Genomic DNA, 24,188 nt, shown 5'->3' with positions numbered 1-24,188 from the left:
TTGCTTATTTTTTCGGATTTCAGATGACTTCTTGATGAATTTTTATACCTTACATTCCTAAAAAATTCTTCTATTTTAGTCGTAAATGACCTTGAATATGTTGAATGCATATATATATATATATTTATAATAAATGTTTATGTTATATTGATATGTATATGTACAGTATCCCAATAAACATAGGAATTAAGAAGCGTCTTTAAAAATCGTCCTCGGTTTTCTATGGTTGATCAACTACAAAGAATGTGTTCAATAAAAAAATAGAACATCTTCTGATCTTTTGAAAATGTAGTCTGCCATTTTTTTATCTTCAAAATTGAAGAAGATATTAAACATATAAAAGATTTCGTTGCTATTTGATAAATTAGAATCTTGACAGAATTCTAGATTTCTCCGTCAATTTTGAAGTTGCAAATATGGTTAACCAGGTTTTGGGAATCCCTAGATTAGTTGATTAGTTTTTACTACAGAATATTACAAAATTGTGTTTACGTAATTATGCAACGCGAAACAAAAACGATTTAGAAATCGTCACTTAATTCCGATGTTTATTGGCACACCCTATATAACATGTAATGACGGTGTATATTTATAGTCTTATTGTTACAAAACTGCATCATATAACATGAGAATATGACGGAGTATAGTTTCTATATCGGAAGTTAATTTTCGAAGGCCGCTTCATACTAATGAGAAAAAACTGTTCATGAACGCATTCTCACGCATCAAATAACATGAAAAGATAGTTATTGAACTATATATATAAATATATATATAAAACACTATTATTTTGGTTCGCAGTTCTTAGACAGAAATTGTATGAAATGTTTTTGTTGCTAAGCGCCCTTTACAAAGAAGAATTAACAGTTCGGTGTTGTGATAATGAAATCTTGTACAACGCAGATAATTGAAAAAATTGGATGAAAGTTTTGATTTAAAACTTTAAATCTGTTGTCAGAATTTACAGGAATGTGACATTTTCTAAAATGTTTTTAAATATTCTAGAAACTCATAATTTCTGCTTTAACAATTTTACAAATTCCATAAATTTTCCTTTTTTGCTTTCTTTGTAAAACAGATTATTATAATTTTAATATAGAATGTTGGTCTATATCTCAATACGCAGGAGTAGGAGTTCAGGAAATCGTTTCAAAGTGAGATATGAGAAGGTAAAATCAAGAATTAAGGGTTGCAAATCTTGAAAATTGATGCTTAATTCTTATAGCTATCAGAATCACTGTAAAAGACATAAAAAATGTCAGAGAATATGTTCTAAAAATCTGTTGAAATTATTATAAAATTGTAAATAAATAATAAAAAATGGTTCCATTAAATGTTTATTTAGGTGACGTTTCTTTAATGAACTTTCGTTTAAAGAACGGTCGTTTAGGTCACTTGGAAGATTGTTTATAGAGTATGTTTGTTTAAGGAACGATTGTTTAGAAAACGTTTGTCTAGGGAACTTTTGTTTTAGGAACGGTCTTCTCGAAAAAGCTCTTCAAAAATACGTTTGCTCAAGTAACGTTAGTAAAGAGAACCTTTGTTCAGGGAACTTTTTTATAGAACATTCGTTTGGAACGTAATGTAAGAGAACCTACTTCTTGGATATCCCGTGCTCGGAACGTTTGCCATATTAAAATTAAGTTTCTCTGCTCTCGATGCTTTAAATGATGGCATGGGACGTAGCGGTGCGGAGGGGGGGATAGGCAAAACTCCTAAGATTTTCTCAAATGCCGCGTTTTCTTAAAATTCTTAGCGCTCGGCCCAGAAAGTGCCTTAACCTAACCTTACCCAGAATGAAAGAAAAAATATCCGGTATTCGCGCAAACGTGGGAGTTTTGTCTATCCCCCCCCCCCCCCACCGCGCAGAGACATCTAACGGGAAAAAACGTTGTTTTAAGTGCAATTGCATATAACACAAATAGCAAATATTATGAAATACTATATACAAATGCATCGAAAAATTATCGATGACTATAGGTTTTAATATCTGTAACAATCTAGGTCCCGAGTATCACTTAGCTACTTGTCTCTAACTCTAAATCTCAAGTCAATCCCGACTATTCTTTCTAGCCTAACCAGGCTAAACACGTCCGTGTAAAACAAAGACTCGTACTATACTGTTTTATTTATAACAGGTAAAAAATCGATTGGCAGGTCGGACCGGGCAGGGTCGAATAGAAACATAGATAATACAGATAGGTAAACAAAACATAGTTAATACACATATTTATTACATATCTGAATGATTTGTTTCAAATTAAATTGATTTTTTTACGATCCGAGTCGTATATTGCATCCTTTTGAAATTGTATGGACGCAATGTTCTTCAGTTTATTTCAATTTAATAATTTTTAACTCCCTTTAATTTCAATTTATTTTTGACAAAACTGCGAAATTTTGTTGAAAAAAAACGCGAAAATTTTTTCACAAAACAGATTATCAAAAAAATTGGGCGAAATTGGGCGAACATTTTTGCTTATTTTTCTAAGAACGAAATGCGAAAAAGTGCGAAAATCTATTTACCCCCATTTCGCTGGAAAACAACTCTATCAATTGTAAACCTTTATTTTCTGTCTGAGTCAAGATTAATGCATTCTTTTGAAAAGAATTGCCAGGAGAAGAGAAAACATGTCCGCCAATATATTTAGTTTAATCCTTTTATATCTCAGCCATTTATCTAGATTTATATATATTAGATACTTTACACCCTGCATTCACACCAATTCCCAAATTAAAGAAAAAAAGTGGATTTATATATATATGTTTTGCATGTACAATTTAGAACAATACCCTTGAAAGCTTTGTCTGATCAAGTATAAATTAGATATTAATGTTTTTTTTTCTTTAAACTGTTATATTTATTTGCGGTTTCTCTGCAAAAGTGACTTGCGCATTTCTTGTGATGTAATCTTTAAACTGCTCCAATTGAAAGCAATTATGTTGGTAACATAAACAATTGTCGAAATATTCAATAGCTCAAACAGCAGTAGGTTGGACATTATAGCGTCTCAAAATACACATTTCAGCAGCAAAGATTAAATGTCGTCTTTTTTAAACCAGTGCCGATTAGTGTTAGCAAAACTCTACAACACTAAAAAAATGATTTAAATGATAGTAATAACTCTACAAAATAAGTAACTGGAGGTGCCCTTTAAAACTGCCTAACCCAATTCGTGAAACCCGAGTTCTAAAACTACTTTTCTTAACGATACCTTGTCTTAAGTTTTGGGCTCAGTCAATACGGCTGAATGCACACATGCAGTAAATGTTTTGCGAGGGAGGGGGTGTAGTGCAACCATGAGCCTTGCGAACTGACCTCCAGTGCCTCCTGATTTGCAGAATGACCTCCTAGCCAATCAAAATCATCTCCATGACTCATGCTACTTCTCCCACCTCCACAATTCTGACTTCACGTCCAGTATTCTTATCTCCGACATAAAAAGATAGTATTTGAGCATATACAGGATGAGTAAAAAAAGTATGTTATTTTTCAATATTTTTTGGAATTTGTTTTTATTGTACTCCAATGGCCCAAAAAATCCGCGAAACTTTTTTCTCTCTCAAAATCTGAAGTTCAGAAAAACAAAAATGTGCATATATTTTATTTCTCTCAAATTCTAAAATTTTGTAAATATTGAATAATAGAATCACAGAAAATTCACAAAATTGTTATATGAAAATTCGCAATTTTCAGTTTAAATTTAAAAAATATTAGATTTTGTGAAATGCTTCAAATTGTGCTACTATTGTATTTTATTATTCAAGTATTTCACAAAAACTAATATGTTTTCGGTGTCATTTAAGATAAGAATGTGATAAGGATGTGAAGCAATAGTTGCGAAGGTTTTGGAGAGATAGTTTTAAGCATGGAGATGATTTGGATTGGCTAGGAGGTCATTTTGAGAATCAGGAGGCACTGGAAGTCAGTTAGCGGGGCTCTTGGTTTCTCTTCGGATCATACAACTTTAATAGTTGGGTGCCATCCATCTTTAGTTTGTGCCCGTGAGTAATGGTGGGCCAAGTAAAATAAATTCCAAACAAAGGCAACAATCTATTTTTATAGTATCTTGACTTCTTGATTCGTAGAAAAAAAGGAATAAATTACAAGTTAACTTCCTAAATAGATAGATAGATAGGTAGATAGGAAGATAATCTGATAAACATTATTCTTTTTCTATATATACAATGTTGTTAGGTGGCTTCTTTAATTCTAAAATTCAATTTAGTGGTTCCATCCTAAATCATATAAATAATATTCGTGCCAAGAGGACAAAGAGTTTGTTTAAAGGGACTGTAGGGCGTAAGCGTAATTTCAAGTGATCCTCCACGCAAAGATGGCAATGCCTGATTTACAACGGTTGTCTTGAAAGCTTTATTTTATCAAAATATGGAGTTATTTTATTGCTTCCTATAAGCAAGAAATGGCAAGTCACTTTCGCAGAGAACCCGCAAATGAAAATAAACAGTAAACAAGTAACTAATATTACAAACAAGTAACAAATATTGTAAACAAGCCACTAATATTGTAAACAAGCAACTAATATTACAAACAAGTAACTAATATTGCAAAACAAGCCACTAGTATTGTAAACAAGCAACTAATATTGTAAACAATCAACTAATATTGTAAACAAGCAACTAATATTGTAAACAAGCAACTAATATTATAAACAATCAACTAATATTGTAAACAAGCAACTAATATTGTAAACAAACAACTAATATTGTAAACAAGCAACTAATATTGTAAACAAGCAACTAATATTGTAAACAAGCAACTAATATTGTAAACAATCAACTAATATTGTAAACAAGCAACTAATATTGTAAACAAGCAAATAATATTGTAAACAAGCAACTAAGATGTGAATACGGCTGGGCTGAGGGCCGGGCCAGAGCAATAATTATTTACTAAACGTTGTAATATGATAAAGCTAAATCAAGAAATGTTTTTAAAAAAGCATTGATAGATATATATAAACAAACCCTTTACCCCTCTTCTCGTTCTATGTACACCCCTTTAGTTCATTCATCGTTACTAAATGGCGTCCTACTGCTCTAACCTCTTCATTTATGTTGATATGTAAACATCAATAATTTGTAAAAAAAAAGTATTCATTTTTTGCTCACTAAAAGGTAACAATTTTAATTGAAATGAAGTTTTTAAAAGATATTGCAAAGGTGAACTTAAATTTGAACTCAACTGGCTCGAGACTGGAAAAGTTTCTAGCTTTGAATAGTATAATTCTGTGTTCTAGTTTGTTTTTTTCTCTCTCAAAATCTGAAGTTCAGAAAAACAAAAATGTGCATATATTTTATATTTTATTTCTCTCAAATTCTAAAATTTTGTAAATATTGAATAATAGAATCACAGAAAATTCACAAAATTGTGTTATGAAAATTCGCAATTTGCAGTTCTGGTCTAATTTTAAATTTAAAAAATATTAGATTTTGTGAAATACTTAAAATTGTGCTATTATTGTATTTTTTTATTCAAGTATTTCACAAAAACTAATATGTCGTGGTGTCATTTGAGATAAGAATGCTGGATGTGGAGCAAGAGTTGCGGAGGTTTTGGAGAGATAGTTTTAGGCATGGAGATGATTTTGATTGGCTAGGACTAGGAGGTCATTTTGCGAATCAGGAGGCACTGGAGGTAAGTTCACGGAGCTCGTGGTTGCTCTGCACCCCCTCCCTCGCTATTTTTTTAGTATCTTGACTTCTTGATTCGTAGAAAAAAAGGAATAAATTACAAGTTAACTTCCTAAATAGATAGATAGATAGGTAGATAGGAAGATAATCTGATAAACATTATTCTTTTTCTATATATACAATGTTGTTAGGTGGCTTCTTTAATTCTAAAATTCAATTTAGTGGTTCCATCCTAAATCATAAAAATAATATTCGTGCCAATAGGACAAAGGGTTTGTTTAAAGGGACATGTATGGCGTAAGCGTAATTTCAAGTGATCCTCCACGCAAAGATGGCAATGCCCGATTTGTAACAGTGTTGCCTTGAAAGCTTTATTTTATCAAAATGTGGAAGATGCCGTCCTTATTCAGACTCTAAATGTGTTTATTTCTGTGAGTTTCTTTATTGCTTCCTATGAGCAAGAAATAGCAAGTCCCTTTCGCAGAGAACCCGCAAATGAAAATAAACAGTAAATAAGCAACTAATATTGTAAACAAGCAACTAATATTGTAAACATGCAACTAATATTGTAAACAAGCAACTAATATTGTAAACATGCAACTAATATTGTAAAGAAGCTACTAATATTGTAAGCAAGCAACTAATATTGTAAACAAGCAACTAATATTGTAAACAAGCAACTAATATTGTAAACAAGCCACTAATATTGTAAACTAGCCACTAATAATGTAAACAAGCAACTAATATTATAAACAATCAACTAATATTATAAACAATCAACTAATATTGTAAACAAGCAACCAATATTATAAACAAGCAACTAATATTGTAAACAAGCAAATAATATTGTGAACAAGCAACTATATAATATTGTAAACAAGCAACTAATATTGTAAACAAGCCATAAATATTGTATACAACACATAAATATTTTAAACAACCCATAAATATTGTAAACAAGCAACTAATATTGTAAACAAGCGACTAATATTGTTAACAAGCCATAAATATTGTAAACAACCCATAAATATTGTAAACAAGCAACTAATATTGTAAACAAGCCATAAATATTGTAAACAACACATAAATATTGTAAACAACCCATAAATATTATAAACAAGCAACTAATATTGTAAACAAGCCATAAATATTTAAACAACCCATAAATATTGTAAACAAGCAACTAATATTGCAAACAAGCCATAAATATTGTAAACAACACATACATATTGTAAACAAGCAACTAATATTGTAAACAAGCAACTAATATTGTAAACAACACATACATATTGTAAACAAGCAACTAATATTGTAAACAAGCAACTAATATTGTAAACAAGCAACTAATATTGTAAACAAGCAACTAATATTGTAAATAAGCCATAAATATTGTATAGCTTTGAATAGTATAATTCTGTGTTCTAGTTTGTGAACAGTTCCAGTTAATATCAGAGCAGAGCTGTATTCCAGTCAGTCAATCAAACTCAGTATTTGAAGATCAAAAACCCTGTTATTAAGTTATTAAAGATCAAAAACTCTGCATTTATAGATCACCAACTCTGCATTTACAGATCAAAATACTCCGTATTTACGGATCAAAAACTCTGCATTTACAGATCAAAATACTCCGTATTTACAGATCACCAACTCTGCATTTACAGATCAAAATACTCTGTATTTACGGATCAAAAACTCTGCATTTACAGATCAAAAACTCTGCATTCACAGATCAAAAACTCCGTATCTACGGATCAAAAACCCTGCAGTTACAGATCAAAATACTCCGTATTTACGGATCAAAAACTCTGCATTTACAGATCAAAAACTCTGCATTTACAGATCAAAAACTCCATATTTATGGATCAAAAACTCCGTATTTACGGATCAAAAACCCTGTATTTACGGATCAAAAACCCTGTATTTACGGATCAAAACTCTGTTACTAAAGATCAAAAACTCTGTTATTAAAGATCAATACTCTGTGATTAAAGATCAAGAACTCGTTTATTAGAGATCAAAAACTCTGTATTTATAGATCAAAAACTCTTCTAAAACTCCGGATTTACAGATCAAAACAAAAGTGAAAAATTTTCAGCTGTGACAAAGATATGATATCGTGCTTTAAAAAACACAAACTTACAATATCTAATATCTAATTAGTTTATAAGTTGAATTTCTCCAAGAACTGAACAGATCATATGCTTTTAAGTGTTAGACAATAGACATGCTAGCAGGTATACTTTATTCATTTAATGCTATCCGATCTGGGAACTTTTGAATGTTGGATATCGGGATTAATGCTTGATCCACTCTTTTTCTTAATCTCTAGATTAAATAATGCTTGGTCTCCTCTTGTTATTAATCTCCAGATTAATTAACCGATTTGGATTAAGGATATCCCATTCATACAGTTTTCATCTCCGATTCGCTAAACATTTTCTAGCTGCGATATTCCTTTCTGGGGTCTTAGCATTTTTGTAGATTTTGATTTAAGAGAATTAAAAAATATAGAATATGAAAACACTAAAATTAAATAATATTTCAAAACAAAAATATTGATATCCACAAAACTGCCTAACCCCATTCCTGAAACCCGGGTTTCAAAACTGGTTTTCATGACGATACCTTGGCTTAAGTTTTAAGCTCAGAGACGACTGTACAGAATTTATACTGTCTGTTTCCTTTATATATTTATGATTGCCAGCAACTGTAAACTTCCTTCTTTCTTTGTCAATTAATTGAATACGCCATTTAAAGACCACAATTAAAGCAGAATTGACTAAATTAAAACCCTGTTTCCGGACTTTAGTAAACGTAAATTCAACCTAAAGTATGACCGCGTCAACCTTGTTGCAACCGGCTAGTCCTTTTGAGTGTCTGCTTTATTTACACAATGTCCGGGCGATATAGTACAAACTGGGACCGGAAAGGTTGACCCGGCTCGGATATTCAAATGTACTACAGCTGCCCGTGCAGAGAAGTCTGTTTGTTTAGATATGCTAGTGATTCTCCTGTTCCTAGTCCTTGTTATATTCATATCAATAATCTGGATTATCAGGTTAGTCTGTTTTATTTATTTTTATTTTGAGAACAATTGTATTTTACATCCTGAACATTTTATTTGGTTTAAGCCTAAACAGGCTGGGGGGGGGGCATATTGCCCCCTTGTAGTTTTTTTGTTCTAGCACTCTCATTTTTTACTTTAACAACCCTCCCTAGCACCCAAACTATTAAAGTTATCGGTCTAGTTTTTTTTTCTATAAGCTGGCCTTGAGAAATTGGGCTATGAACATGCATTTAAACCCTATACCTATTCCTAGGGAGGGAGGGGGCGCCAAACGCCCTCCCCAGGCTTTACATAGATTCAGATCCCCCAGCCTTTATAGGGTTAATGTAAAAAGTATAACTCAAAATGTCATTTTCCCGCTAAATGTTTTCCAGAAGTTAATTTTCTGAAATTCTATCCCTGCACCGAGCTATTGAGCTAACACTTGTTTCATCTTAGCTCCGGGTCCCTATGAGGACTAAAGGGGTTACAGGGTTTAAAGGGTTAAAGGGGTTATTCTGTAGGTTGAAAATATCTTAGATTGACCTAAACATTTGTAATCAATAGAGATATTACGTTTGAGATTAAACTCTAGAAATAGCACTAAATACATGATTCGTCTGCTTGCTTTTTTGCTGAAAAAAAGATTGAATACTAATTAGTATACATTTATGAATCATGATATATAAAACAGAAATTATTTTTAAATTGTTAAATTTTACGTATTAAAGAGAGTGACCGACAATTTATGGTAGTTAAAGTGGGTGAGATTCCAGTATTATTGAGACATATTTTAGGATTCATCTGAGACCTTTCAGACGTTTTCACGGCGCATATTTGTTCAGCAAGAGCGCAAGTTCAATATTTAAAATTCTAACTGATTTTCCATTTGGGAGAGATTATTTCTAGAATCGATTTTATAAAAATTATTCAAAAAATACGAAGAAAGGAATTGAGTCTTTGCCACAAACTCTGCTTTTCTAAACCCTGTATCTTTGGATTCCAATGTCGTAGACCTTAGATATTTCAAACTATGAATTCTGTTAGATAAATTAATATAAGTTTGAAATATCAAAGATTTACGACATTGGGTTCCAAAGATATAAGGATTATAAATTCAGAATTTGTGGCAAAGACTCAATTCCTTTGTAACAAAACTACATAGATGTTTAGGAACATATTTTTCATTAGAAATTTGTCAGTAGATCAATTCTTTCTTTTTCATCATGGTATTGATTTTTTTTATCTTTTATGAATGTGTTCGCAGATTTCTTTAAATTCTTCAAATGTCGTCTTTTCATTAAAAATTCCAGGAAATCTACAGAAAATGGTTATGAACATTGAGACATTACAGGAACCAATAAATGAATAAGATTACTTATTTTTGATGATAAGAGTTGGCTTTTGTTTTCTCAACCTGTTTATAAACAACTAATTAGTTTACTGTATGATTTGATGTTACATTTATCGTCGTTGTCATTGAATAGTTAAAATAAAACCGATTCTCAAAATCATACTTCCAAATGGACAATCTCTGAGGATTTTAAAGATGACATTTGCGCTCTTGCTGAACAAATATGCACCGTAAAAACGTCTGATAGGTCTCAAATAAATCCTAAAAATTATCAATTATACTCCATTCTCAGTTCATCTACCATACAGTGACGGTCACTCCCATTTGTTAGTTGTTCTTATTTATAGATTGGCAAGGAAAGCAAGAACGCACACAAAAGAACTACAGGAAATTACTCACAAATTTTCTAAATCTTTTATAAATTGTCAATATGTGTTGATTTGACTTTTTGAATCCATAACAAAAATCCTAAAAGTAAACTATTGGTTGAGATTATGTTCAGCAGAGAAGCCTGTAACGTTCACGGCAACTTTTTAGAGTCAAATTGATTTAATTTTACGCCGTTTAAATCTCAGAATCTGATTCAATTATAATTGGTCCAGGATGTAACATAAAAGGGGTCACAGACGGGTTTAAAAATAATTAAGAAACGATTTAGAATAAACGACTTTGATCCGTTCCATTAAAAGTTTACGTCTCCGGGGTTTAAAGTAAAAAAACATTTTAACACTGATTAAAATTTAGATTTTTATTTTGAGTCAACTTTTGATTTGTGAGAAATACTTCAGAGACAACACGATCTTCTGGACAAATGTAATTGCCAGTGCTGTACAGGAGATCAGGTATATACAGTACACATAGTACACTACCTTACATTGTAAACTGTACAGTACTGTACATCAGTGCTGTACTGGAGATCAGGTATATACAGTACATATAGTACACTACTTTACACTGTAAACTGTACAGTACTGTACATCAGTACTGTACTGGAGAACAGGTATATACAGTACATATGGTACACTACTTTACACTGTAAACTCTACTTACTGTACATCAGTGCTGTACAGGAGATCAGGTATATACAGTACATATACTACACTACTTTACACTGTAAACTGTACACTGTACAGTACATTCGACATTTTAAAGATAAAAAAAATTCATAGAAAAAAAGTCCCAACAGAAAACTTGAAAGTTTGACTTTGATTCTATAATAAATTGAAAAAATGTTGGAAGATAAAAATTGGGAAATGTTCTTCTGAATAGATACCAGGACAGTGCATTTAATAATTTTTTTGAGTCGATTGATAGCCGTTTTAAAAGTTCATTCGCTGAAAAAAATGTAAATCCTTCCAGAAAAAAATAGACTTTTTAATGTCTGAAGCACTGATAATACCGAGAAAACGAAAGCCAAATTGTTTAATATAGAATTTAGGAAATTCTGTCAAGAAACTAGATCTAGATTTAAAAATATAATGCAGTGTATTCTCGCCTTGTGACTTGTGATGGCAGTACGAAAAAAATACGTTAATGATGAATTTCAAGAATATAGTAAAGATTGTAAACAAACATGGCTAACTGTCAATAGTATACTAGGAATTGGGACGTAAAACAGTTAAACATTCCCAGCGGCCGTAGAAATGTCAGAGGGTTTTAATAATTTTTTTTGCTAATATAGGCCGTGATCTAGCAAAAACTTTTAAAGGCACTGAAAAACAATTTTCCGACTTTTTGTCATAAGGAACGGATGAAAACTTTGTTTTTGCAAATATGACCCCTGATGTTATAAATGATGCTCCCTAAAATAGAAGATTGGTTTAAAGCAAACAAACTGACATTAAATGCGTCTAAAACCAAATATATTCTCTTCAAAAAGAAAAAAGAAGATGTAAATATCACCTCTCTGAAACTTCTATTAAATAATAAAGAAATTGAAAGAGTAGGAACTGGATGTAAAAATGAATCTTTTAAGTTTCTAGGTGTTCATTTAAACGAAAATCCTAACTGGAACAATCATCTCAAGTCTATTAAAAACAAAGCATCCAGTGCAGTTTTTGCATTGTCAAGTGTGAAAATTATTATTAATGTGATAGAAACCTAATTGATATTCATGTAAAACTAATTAGATATGTTTTAATATGCTTTGATAGTTGTTGTGTACAGTACATGTCAGAAAAACTCTAGTTATTCTAACAAGTGTATAAACTATTTTGCATAAGATAAAATCGCACCCTGATCTCTAATAATTCTCCTTAAATCTATTTGATCTATTAGGTGGAAAAAATAATCAAGCGCTTTTTTCCACTTAATTGCTTTATACTTGTACTTTTAAAATAATTATCAATTTGTAATTGTAAATTAGATCTGTACACAGACACATGTACTTTAGCAATAAACTTTATTTATCTATCTATTGTACAGCAATGCAATGCAATGCAATGCAATGCAATGCTGTACTAGAGATCAGGGATATACAAGACAGTACTTATACTTATAGTACACAACTTACACTGTACTGCAATGTTGCACAGGCAATGGAGATCAGGTATATACAGTACATATACTTATAGTACACTTCTGAATACTGTAAACAGCAGTGCTGTACTGGAGATCAGGTTTATATAGTACATATACTTATAGTACACTACTGTACACTGTATAGTATTGTAAAGTACTGTACAGCAGTGCTATACTGGAGTCCAGGTGTATTAAAATAGTACACTACTTGACACTGTACAGAAGTGTACAGCAGTGTTGTACATGAGATCAGGTATATAATGTACATACACTTATAGTACACTAATGAACACTGTACTGTACTGTAATGCAGTGCTGTACTGGAGATCAGGTATATTTATTACATATAACAGTAGTACACTAATGTAAACTGTACTGTACTGTATAGCAGTCTTGTATTGGAGATCAGGTATATACATGGTACATATACTCATAGTACACTACTGTACACTGTACAATACTATACAGCAGTGCTGTACTATAGTAATAAACCCCATATTTGTAACCTGAATATAACGTATATAACGTATATAATGTATATAACGCGATAACATTATCTGTAGAGAGCATAGAGTCTGAGAGTGAGTTGTATATCGATTGATAAATACTGACGAATACAGAAGGTTATACCTGGATTGGTACAGACTAAAAAGAACTATTGGAGTAAGGCATTTGCTACACATATAATAATAGTACACTACGGTAAACTGTACCTTAATGTACAACAGTCTTATATGGAGATCAGGTATATACATGGTACATATACTCATAGTACACTACTGTACACTGTGCAATACTGTACAGCAGTACAGTACTGGAAATCAGGTAAATACATGGTACATATACTCATAGTACACCACTGTACACTGTACAATACTGCACAGCAGTGCAGTACATGTATATTCAGTACATAATATTGGTATACTACTGTACAATGTACAGCAAAGTATATCATATCTGTACACTTCTTGGCACGTATATGTTTGTACTGGAGTGTACAACAGTACTGCACCAATTTAAAATAATTATTCCAAAACTAAAAACTATTATGTCTATTTCAGAACGGTGATATGATCTGTAAATTTGGGTTTTATAGTTCAGATATTGGAGTTAATATCAACCCTCTACATGATCTCACACCTACAGAGGAAAATCAAGGTTCATCTTACAATTCTTTTTCTGAAAAATTATTATATTTTTGCTAAGGGAGTGTTAAAGTTATCTTAAGTGATACTTTCTTTAATATTGAAGAGTGCAATTAACGATTCAGAACACACCTCCTTAGAACATTGTAAAAAGTTACATTGTTACCTACAGAAGCATCGAATAGCTATGAAATATAAAAATCTATGGAAACAAACAAACAAATGTCTTTCAAAATGTACACAGGTAGACACCGTTGTGTATTTAATTTAATTTTTTTAGGGCCATTGGACTTTTGAAATATTATAGTTTTAACTTTTCAATTGTATTTTTAATTTTTACGATTTAAACACTACAGAGAAAAAGTATTAACTAATGTTTAGGTTTTACCTACACATATCCTGGGGACCATAGACAAACATACTCACCTTCACCGCTACAGGAGAACAATTTGACCCATGCTGCCGGGTTGACTCAAAATGACGGGTTGACTCAAACTGACGGGTTGACCCATGCTGCCGGGTTGACTCAAGCTGCCAGATTGGCCCCTTCTGCAGGTAGAGATGGGCATAGTTTTTTTTATAACGAACAAGATTTTAAGAACGAACGAAATTTTTCGTGAAAATCTATCCTTTTTTACTGAACAAACGATTTTTTGAAAAAAACTATCGTTTTTTACTGAAAGAATTTACCGACCGAGAAAACAAACGAAAAAGATGGAAAATGAACGATAATTTTTTAAATGATTGAATAAAAAACGAACGAAATTTAAAAAAAAAACTTTAACTTGCTCATCTCTAGCTGGAGGGTTGACCCCTGCTGCTGGGCTGACCCTGACTCTGACCCCGCCAGCTGGAAGTAGATCTAGTCTGAATACACCAACAAACTTAACTCCTTGCATAAACTTTGATATATCTCCCTCTCAGGTAAATAAAATTCAATTTCAATTCTAAAGTTCTATTCGAAATATCTAAAATACGGATGACAAATCTATATTTCCGATAGAATTTGTGCAAATATGCAAGGTTCACTTATCCTCCTATAGGAAGGTATTTCGTTCCTCTCTCAGTCCCATTGGTCGCCAGCAATCCAACTAACTGAAAGCTTAAAGGGAGTGTTCGTGAAAAACGAAAGAGGGTCAGGCTAAATCCGAAAAAAGTCGGACTCAATCGGTACTAACTTGTTTCTATCTGTTTCATCTATGACGAGAAAATAATTTAAAACGCTAAATACCCAAGAGCATAGAGCCCTGCATATAAATTCACCTAGTTGCGTTATTCCAAACAAACCATTATTAATTAAAGAAAAATAAAATCTGTCCATTCATTCATCATTGATAAATTCCAGATTTTTCCGGATCATAACAATGTAGTTGATATTTCATAATAATCTTTACTTTAAATGATCAGTTTGTTACTTTTGAGAAATATTCATTCCTGAAAGAACCTGTAAAATCTTTCCCTGGGATGTTTAGAAAGATGAAAATTTCCCTGTATGATAATTGAAGGACTACAGTTTGGTTTTGGTGAATTATATTGACGTACAAAGCCTAGTGGTGTCAAAAAATATTTTTTTGCATTTTTTTGAAATCGTCCCATAAAATTTAAAAAAGTTTATATTTGATAAAACTTTTTGTTCTGGTTGATTGCATATATTTATAGAAATTTTTCTTAAAACGACATGTTTTTTTCTAAATTCACTTTGTTAAGAGTTTAAGTCAAAATGATTATTGATAATTATTGATTTATATCGAGTAGATATCCTTATAAAACATTTTTTAATTCCTTTCTTTATTAATAACGTCACTCATTAAACAACTAGCCGAAGTGCCCGGCGTTGCCTGTGAAAACAATAATACATACATTTCAACTATTTTTTTGGCTAATTTGAACAAGAAATTGTTTTATTTCATGGTTAGGTTAAGACAGTTTCTGGGCACAGAGGCAGCGGTTAGGACAGGCTAGCGCTGCGTCTGGAAGTTAAAATGAAATAAACTTAGTTCAACTAAACCTCAATTGAACTATTTTCTGGTTCATTTAAACTATTTTTGTGTTTAAATACAATGGAATATAAAAAAATGAAATGTCCATCTTCTAAAACGTATAAAATATAATAAAATACTAGGCGCCCATCTTCCATTTCAATTGTACACATGTTCTCTTTCTATAAAACAAAAACAAACAAAAAATTTACGGATTTTATGAAAAAAATCGTAGATTTTCAAAAATCTAATTTTGTTGAAGGACAATTTTTGAAAATCGATCATCCATAAACCGTCGGGGTCACGCGAGGTCCCACAAAAATTTGGGCCCGATTAGTTGACGTTTATTGGAAACAACCAAATAGACACCATGACAACCAAAGCATATATATATAGTTAAAACGCTTAAAAAATGCACATAGTTACCACGTGTACAAACTAATTAGAGTAAATAGCATGCCTACGATTAAAAGCTTTTATGTTTTAAATGATAACATAAAAAGAACATAAAATATTTAAAATCTCTAAAACGTTACCAAATAAACTTGCTAAAGAATAAAAAATTGTCTACATTGTCTACATAATATCAAAACTAGAGGAGTTACGAGGGAACAAAGTCGTAACAGTGATGTTATATAAAAAGTGTAATACGCTTCCTAAGAAGAGTGAAATTCATTCTTCTCATATAAATATAATTTTTAGTTTGATGTTTGGTCTCAGAGATCCAGCTTTCTTGGTTCTAATCTTTCATTCAACAGTTCGTACAGTACACAGGTATCAAAACACTACACAGTACAAACATTGTAAATATTTCATATTTATAGTTTTTGGAATAAGATTGTAAATATGTATAGCTCTTGGAATAAGATTGTAAATATTTACAGCTCTTGGAATATGATTGTAAATATTTATAACTCTTGGAATAAGATTGTAAATATTTATAGCTCTTGGAATAAGATTGTAAATATTTATAGCTCTTGGAATATGATTGTAAATATGTATAGCTCTTAGAATAAAATTGTAAATATTTAAGACTGTAAATATTTACAGCTCTTGGAATATGATTGTAAATATTTTCAGTTAACTCCTGAGCCTCAACATTTTGAATTAGGTAAATATCTTTTTTTTATGAATATTGAGATGACATATTTGAGATAACTCGATTTGCTTAAAGGGGGTGTTCGCGAAAAATGAAAGGGGGTATAGGCTTAATGCGATAAAAAGGCGCATTTGATCGCTACTAATCATTTTTCTATCTGTTTCGTCTATAAGGAGAAAGTTGTTGAAAACGACTCACACCGAACAACGTAGTGTCCATACAAATTCGGAAAGATGCAACATTCAACGCGGATCGTAAACAAACCAATTTAATTCCAAACAAATCATTCAGATATTACAAACAGTAGTCATCGATTATTTTTCGACGCATTCGTGTTAATATTTCATTATATTCTTGATTTTGTTTTTTAAAATAATTTTCGCTGGCGCTGGATTTTCGAACATTCCTGGAAAATATGAAAATGTCGTCTTCATTTTCAAAAATCCTCGAAACAGGAATAAATGCCTTCAAAAGTAACTCTCAGATCATGAAAAATACAAAATATTATGAAATATCAACTATTTACGAATGGGTCGAAAAATAATCAACGACTATTGTTTGTAATATCTGAATGATTTGTTTGGAAATAAATTGATTTGTTTATGATCCGAGTTAAATGTTGCATCTTTCTGAATTTCTATGGATATTACGTTCTTCGGTATTAGTAGTTTTTAACAATTTTCTCCTTATAGACGCAACAGATAGAAGTAAGATTAGTAGCGATCAAATGCGCCTTTTTATCGCTTTAAGCCTACACCCCCTTTCATTTTTCGCGAACACTCCCTTTAAACTTCGGAGATAGGGTGTCCCAAGAAGCATGACAGTTGGTAAATAGTTTTGAATGTCGTCTTCCATAAACTGTGTTAGATCTAAAGGCTGTATGCAGTTTATTTTGATTAGAAAATCTTTTACTCAAATATATTTTACTTTTAAAGTTAATTAATAAAATGTCGTTTTCTTAAATTACGGAGGAATGCTGCAGATATTTAGTTTTTTATTGAATAATTGAATAGAGCTGTTTAAAATCTGTTACTTCATATTTCCTGGCAGCTAATTATTTACTTTTACAATTACTGAGATTTAGGCACAGTTTAGCCCAGAACTTTGGAAACATCGAAAGAATCTATAACAAAGTGGTCTTGACAATTGTTTTATACTATTTATCTATACTATACCTAAATCTTAAGAACTATAAAAATAAATAAATAACAATATATATATAAATGTAACTCATCATAATAGTTTCAGAGGCAACATCAAGACGACAGCGCTTTAGATCTAATAGGTATTAACATTTATTTTGTTATTTTTAAATAATATGCATTATATTTTAATTTGTAATACGAGTACATCTGAGCTTATCGTTCCGTTAGAAAATCAGTCAGGTCAAAACCAGATTGGGGATTTGCGGTAAAAAAAATGTAAAAAGTTCCACGAAAAATCCAAAGGAAAATTTTTTTTCATTTTTAAAAAAAAGGGCTATTGATTTTATCCAATTTCTATAAATTGGTCACACAGATATATTTTGTTGTTATTAGAATCCTACTTTTTACGAAATTAAGTTAAATCCAACATCGTTGATGGGAACAAATGGCTACGTTTTGTTCTTCAGTCCAAAATGTAATTTACATGTTTTTAAATATGATGTAGGGACGGGAATGCACTGCATGAAAAGTAAAAAAAACCCTTATTAATATATTAGTTTAAAATTAAATCCAAATAATTAAATAAACAAACTAAAACATTTTATCTTTGTTAACATAATATTTTTTTTAAAAACATACTATTTTGCGAGAAACTCAGCTGAAAAATAGAAAATTGGAAGACGACATTTCAGAATGAATCAGCTTACGGTTGCAAGTACACACTCGGACTCCTACATGGACCCTAACTATGCAAACAAACGCCGATGGGAATACAGGTAAAAAAATACGTGCACATTGTTAATCTGGAATGGACGCAAAGCTTTCTAAAAATGATCCTCCCTCTTATATGGAAATCAAGTGACGACTTTTATTGTCGTCTTAAAACATTTTACTTTATTACATTTATAGTGTGCCCCATTTTTAATGAAAATTTGAAGGATACTAAGTACGATAATGAATGTTTACTTCATGTTTATTTCATGTTTACATCATGTTTACTTTATGTTTACTTCGTGTTTACTTCGTGTTTACTTCATGTTTATTTCAAATTTACTTTATATTTACTTCATATTTATTTTATATTTACTTCATATTTACTTTATATTTACTTAAATTTTTTACAGTTCGGCGTCTTTAAATTGTCTCGTTTAGTGATGTTCAATGAGACACCCTGCATGGGATATATATAATCATTATCATATTTACTATAAATACTTTCATTTTTGATTGTTAATATTAATATTTTCATTGCGTATTACAGTGAGAACCAGAAAATGTTAAAATGGAAGGCGACATTTAAGAAATCATTAAGTATTTTTTATGTTGTTACAAAGTAAATTGTTTTATTAAATCAGCTATTAAGTGAAATAGGTCTGTTTACTCTTCACATTGATGTGTCTCATGTTTATTGGACTATAGAAAGTCATAACTTGTGTCTAAAAGTCGTCTTCCTCATTCAGAGATATCTGGTTCTCTCTGTATAATATTTCTTCTTATCATTTTTTATTATTGTTATTATTATCATTATTATTACATGATTATTACATGATTATTCTCAGTATATACAGGGTGTCCCAAAAAAACATTGGAATTCAGTGACAAATTGGATATCGTCTTTGTTATGAATTAGAAGTGTGATACCTAATTTCAAAAGCCATAATGTTATTATGTCTGCTAGAGTTTATTTTATGAAAAGGGTAAAAGACTGTAAAGATGTGTTTATAATGTCTCCGCAAGATGAACAGTGAAGACTGACAAGTTTACTCTGTTTGTATACTGCAGTTTTCTTGTTTTAATAAGTACAACCGTATGCAGTCAAAACATAAACAATCAAAATGTAAACATAGCAGACGTAACTCTTACAGATTACAACTTTCTCAGTATAGGTATCACCGTACTAAATCAAAGAATTATCTAAAAAGACGATATCGAATTCCCATGTTTATTGGGACACCCTGTATAATAATATTTACTTGTAGAAACGGTTACACAAATAGTCTTGTGACAGAAAATGATTATAGAGGTAAGCTAAATATTTTTCAAGCTTAATTTTGAAGTTTAATCAAATATCAAAGTCCTTTATTATCTTTTCTGAAAATGGCAAAAATTACAATGGCTGATTCAGATCTCATACCCTTAAAACCTTTTTTCTAATCGGGTATATGAATTTGAAATCATTGTTTTGTATTCTAAAAACTTAATATTTTCAATTTTGGTTTCTTTCCAAAAGGGACACTTGTACAGCAAGAAAACATATAGGAATTTACAATACTAGCCTTAGAGGACGCTTCGCGCCCATCTTCTAAATTAATTGTGAACATGTTCTCTTTGTGTACATCGTAAAACAAAACAAAAATAATTCGTTCCCTGGGGTCCCTAGATGTCCCACAAAAAATTTGGGCCCGATTGGTTCAGCCGTTTTGACGTTTATTGGATACAAACAAACAAACAGACAAACAGACAGACAAGCCAAATTTATATATAGATTAGCGGCCCAACAAACCTAACAATATCTTCAATATTACTGATCGGATAAAGGTTGGAATCAGGCATCACAGTTTCATGCATGGAGGGTCTCTTGAAATTACGCTTACAGTCCCTTTTAGTTTCTGGTTTTTTAACAATTGGTCCAGCAGACTAGCTATAAAAAGAGCAAATCTAAACATTAATAATATAAACTGCTTACCTTGTTATCAAAGCAATCGAGTCTTTGCCACAATAATATTAAATTTTCTAATCCCTATATCTTCGCAACCTGATGGTGAAAACTTTTGATATTTCAAACTTATATTTTTTGATCTAACAGAATCCAAAGTTTGAAATATTCAAGGTCTATGACATCAGGTTGCACAGATATAGGGAATGTCACTGTAAACTCTACAGTACTGTACATCAGTGCTGTACTGGAGATCAGGTATATACAGTACATATAGTACACTACTTTACACTGTAAACTGTACACTGTGCAGTACATTCGACATTTTAAAGATAAATAAATTCATAGAAAAAAGTCCCAACAGAAAACTTGAAAGTTTGACTTTGATTCTATAATAAATTGAAAAAATTGTTGGAAGATAAAACTTGGGAAAATGTTCTTCTAAATAGAGACCAGGACAGAGCATTTAATAAATTTTTTGAGTTTATTGATAGCTGTTTTGAAAGTTCATTCCCTGAAAAAAATGTAAATCCTTCCAGAAAAAAATAGACTTTTTAATGTCTGAAGCACTGATAATATCGAGAAAACTTAAAGCCAAATTGTTTAATATAAAATTGAGGAAATCCTGTCAAGAAACTAAATCTAGATTTTGAAATATAATGCAGTGTATTCTCGCCTTGTGCCTTGTGAGGGCAGCACGAAAAAATACTTTGATGATGAATTTCAAGAATATAGTAAAGATTGTAAAAAAAAAACATGGCAAACTGTCAATAGTGTACTAGGAATTGGAACGTAAAACATTCCCAGGGGCCGTAGAAATACCAGAGGGTTTTAATAATTTTTTGCTAATATATGCCCTGATCTAGCAAAAACTATTAAAGGCACTGAAAAACAATTTTCTGACTTTTTGTCATAGGGAACGGATGAAAACTTTGTATTTCCAAATATGACCCCTGATGTTATAAATGATGCTCCCTAAAATAGAAGATTGGTTTAAAGCAAACAAACTGACATTAAATGCGTCTAAAAACTAAATATATTCTCTTCAAAAAGAAAAAAAAAAGATGTAAATATCACCTCTCTGAAACTTTTATTAAATAATAAAGAAATAGAAAGAGTAGGAACTGGATGTAAAAATGAATCTTTTAAGTTTGTAGGTGTTCATTTGGACAAAAATCCTAACAATCATCTTAAGTCGGTTAAAAACAATGCATCCAGTGCAGTTTTTGCATTGTCAAGTGTTAAAAAATATTATTAATGTGCAAGAAACCTAATTGTTATTCATGTAAAACTAATTTGATATGTTTTAATATGCTTTGATACTTTGTGTACATGTCAGAAAATTACTTTAAACTCTAGTTATTCGAATTAATGTATAATTTATTTTGCATAAGACAGATGGCACCCTGATCCCTAGTAGTTCTCCTTAAATCTATTTAATTGAAATGTTTTGTTTTCATTATTGAAATTAGGTGGAAAAAATAATCAAGCGCGTTTTTCTACCTAATTGTTTTATACTTGTACTTTTAAAATAATTATCAATTTTTAATTGTAAACTCGTTCTGTACACAGATACATGTATTTTAGCAATAAACTTTATCTATCTAGTATCTACCTATCTATCTATTGAACAGCAATGCAATGCAATGCAATGCTGTACTAGAGATCAGGGATAAACAATACAGTACATATACTTATAGTACACAACTTTACACTGAAAAGTAATGTATTGCAATGTTGCACTGGAGATCAGGTATATACAGTACATATACTTATAGCACACTATTGAATACTGTAAACAGCAGTGCTGTACTGAAGATCCGGTTTATATAGTAAATATACTTATAGTACACTACTGTACACTTTATAGTATTGTAAAGTACTGTACAGCAGTGCTATACTGGAGTCCAGGTGTATTATAATAGTACACTACTTTACACTGTACAGTAGTGTACAGCAGTGTTTTACATCAGATCAGGTATATTTATTACATATAACAGTAGTACACTAATGTAAACTGTACTGTACTGTATAGCAGTCTTGTATTGGAGATCAGGTATAAACATGTACACTACTGTACACTGTACAATACCATACAGCAGTGCTTTGCTATAGTAATAAACCCCATATTTGTAAATCTGAACATACCTTTATGTATATTACGCGATAACATTATCTGTAGAGAGCATAGAGTCTGAGAGTGAGTTGTATCTCGATTGATAGATGCATGAGAATACATGGTTATACCTGGATTGGTACAGACTAAAGAGAACTATTGGAGTAAGGCATTTGTTACACATGTGATAATAGTACACTACTGTAAACTGTACCTTACTATACAACAGTCTTATATGGAGATCAGGTATATACATGGTACATATACTCATAGTACACTACTGTACACTGTGCAATACTGTACAGCAGTGCAGTACTGGAGATCGGGTATATACATGGTACATATACTCATAGTACACTACTGTACNCCTGACCCTGACCCCGCCAGCTGGAAGTAGATCTAGTCTGAATACACCAACAAACTTAACTCCTTGCATAAACTTTGATATATCTCCCTCTCAGGTAAATAAAATTCAATTTCAATTCTAAAGTTCTATTCGAAATATCTAAAATACGGATGACAAATCTATATTTCCGATAGAATTTGTGCAAATATGCAAGGTTCACTTATCCTCCTATAGGAAGGTATTTCGTTCCTCTCTCAGTCCCATTGGTCGCCAGCAATCCAACTAACTGAAAGCTTAAAGGGAGTGTTCGTGAAAAACAAAAGAGGGTCAGACTGAGTCCAAAAAAAGTCGAACTCGATCGCTGCTAACTTTTTTCTATCTGTTGCATCTATTAGGAGAAAATAGCATAGAGCCCTGCATATAAATTCACTTATTTGCTTTATTCCAATCATATCAAACCATTATCAATTAAAGAAAAATAAAATCTGTCCATTCAGATATTACAATTGATAAATTCCAGATTTTTCCGGATCATTACAATGTAGTTAATATTTTATAATAATCTTTACTTTATATGATCAGTTTGTTACTTTTGAGAAATATTCCCAGGGAAAGATGAAAATTTCCCTGTATGATAATTGAAGAACTACTGTTTGGTTTTGGTGAATTATATTGACGTACTAAGCCTAGGGGCGTCAGAAATATTCTTTTTCATTTTTTGAAAACGTCCCAAAAATTTAAAAAGTTTATATTTGATAAAACTTTTTGTTCTGGTTGATTGCTTATATTTATAGAAGTTTTTCTTAAAACGACATGTTTTTTTTCTAAACTCACTTTGTTAAGAGTTTAAGTCAAAATAATTATTGATAATTATTGATTTATATCGAGTAGATATCCTTAAACATACCGATGTGAAACCTTTCAGAAAGTAGGAAAGATTCTGCAAAAAAAGTTGCCAAACCAAACAGAATTTTTATAAAATAATGATTCCAGAGCCTCAATTCTGTATTCAATTGTAGAACATTTTAATATCTCCTTGCAGATTTCTTTTAATTTTGCAGTTGGAAACAGAAATAATTTCAAAAAAAATTTCAGAAAAACTATTTATTTTTTCTCAATTGTGAATC

The 24,188-nt window shown here is 31.1% G+C and overlaps 1 protein-coding gene and 1 long non-coding RNA gene across 3 annotated transcripts; both read left to right on the top strand.

The window, feature by feature from the left end:
- Window positions 1–5,460: 5,460 nt before the first annotated feature.
- LOC111705919 (uncharacterized) lies at window positions 5,461–10,442 on the top strand. Of its 2 annotated transcripts, none has more exons than XR_002766105.1 (3): window positions 5,461–5,659; window positions 8,650–8,713; window positions 10,403–10,442. It is a non-coding gene; the product is annotated as an uncharacterized LOC111705919 (long non-coding RNA). The 2 variants fall into 2 exon arrangements; XR_002766104.1 differs by lacking the exon at window positions 5,461–5,659 and adding an exon at window positions 7,060–7,889.
- Window positions 10,443–10,844: 402 nt separating this feature from the next.
- Window positions 10,845–19,966, top strand: LOC111705902 (uncharacterized; the record flags this gene model as incomplete). Its single annotated transcript, XM_023478605.1, has 9 exons — window positions 10,845–10,897; window positions 13,637–13,733; window positions 14,102–14,275; window positions 14,520–14,644; window positions 16,402–16,473; window positions 16,780–16,810; window positions 18,047–18,083; window positions 18,636–18,719; window positions 19,923–19,966. Coding segments are annotated over exons 2-9 (655 nt in total), but the record flags the coding sequence as incomplete, so codon positions are not given.
- Window positions 19,967–24,188: the final 4,222 nt, after the last annotated feature.

The sequence above is a fragment of the Eurytemora carolleeae genome, unplaced genomic scaffold, assembly GCF_000591075.1.
Source record: "Eurytemora carolleeae unplaced genomic scaffold, Eaff_2.0 scaffold649, whole genome shotgun sequence".
Classification (NCBI taxonomy): Eukaryota; Metazoa; Arthropoda; class Copepoda; order Calanoida; family Temoridae; genus Eurytemora; species Eurytemora carolleeae.
Note: the sequence above shows the minus strand (reverse complement) of the source record. Positions and strands in the feature narration are given on the sequence as shown.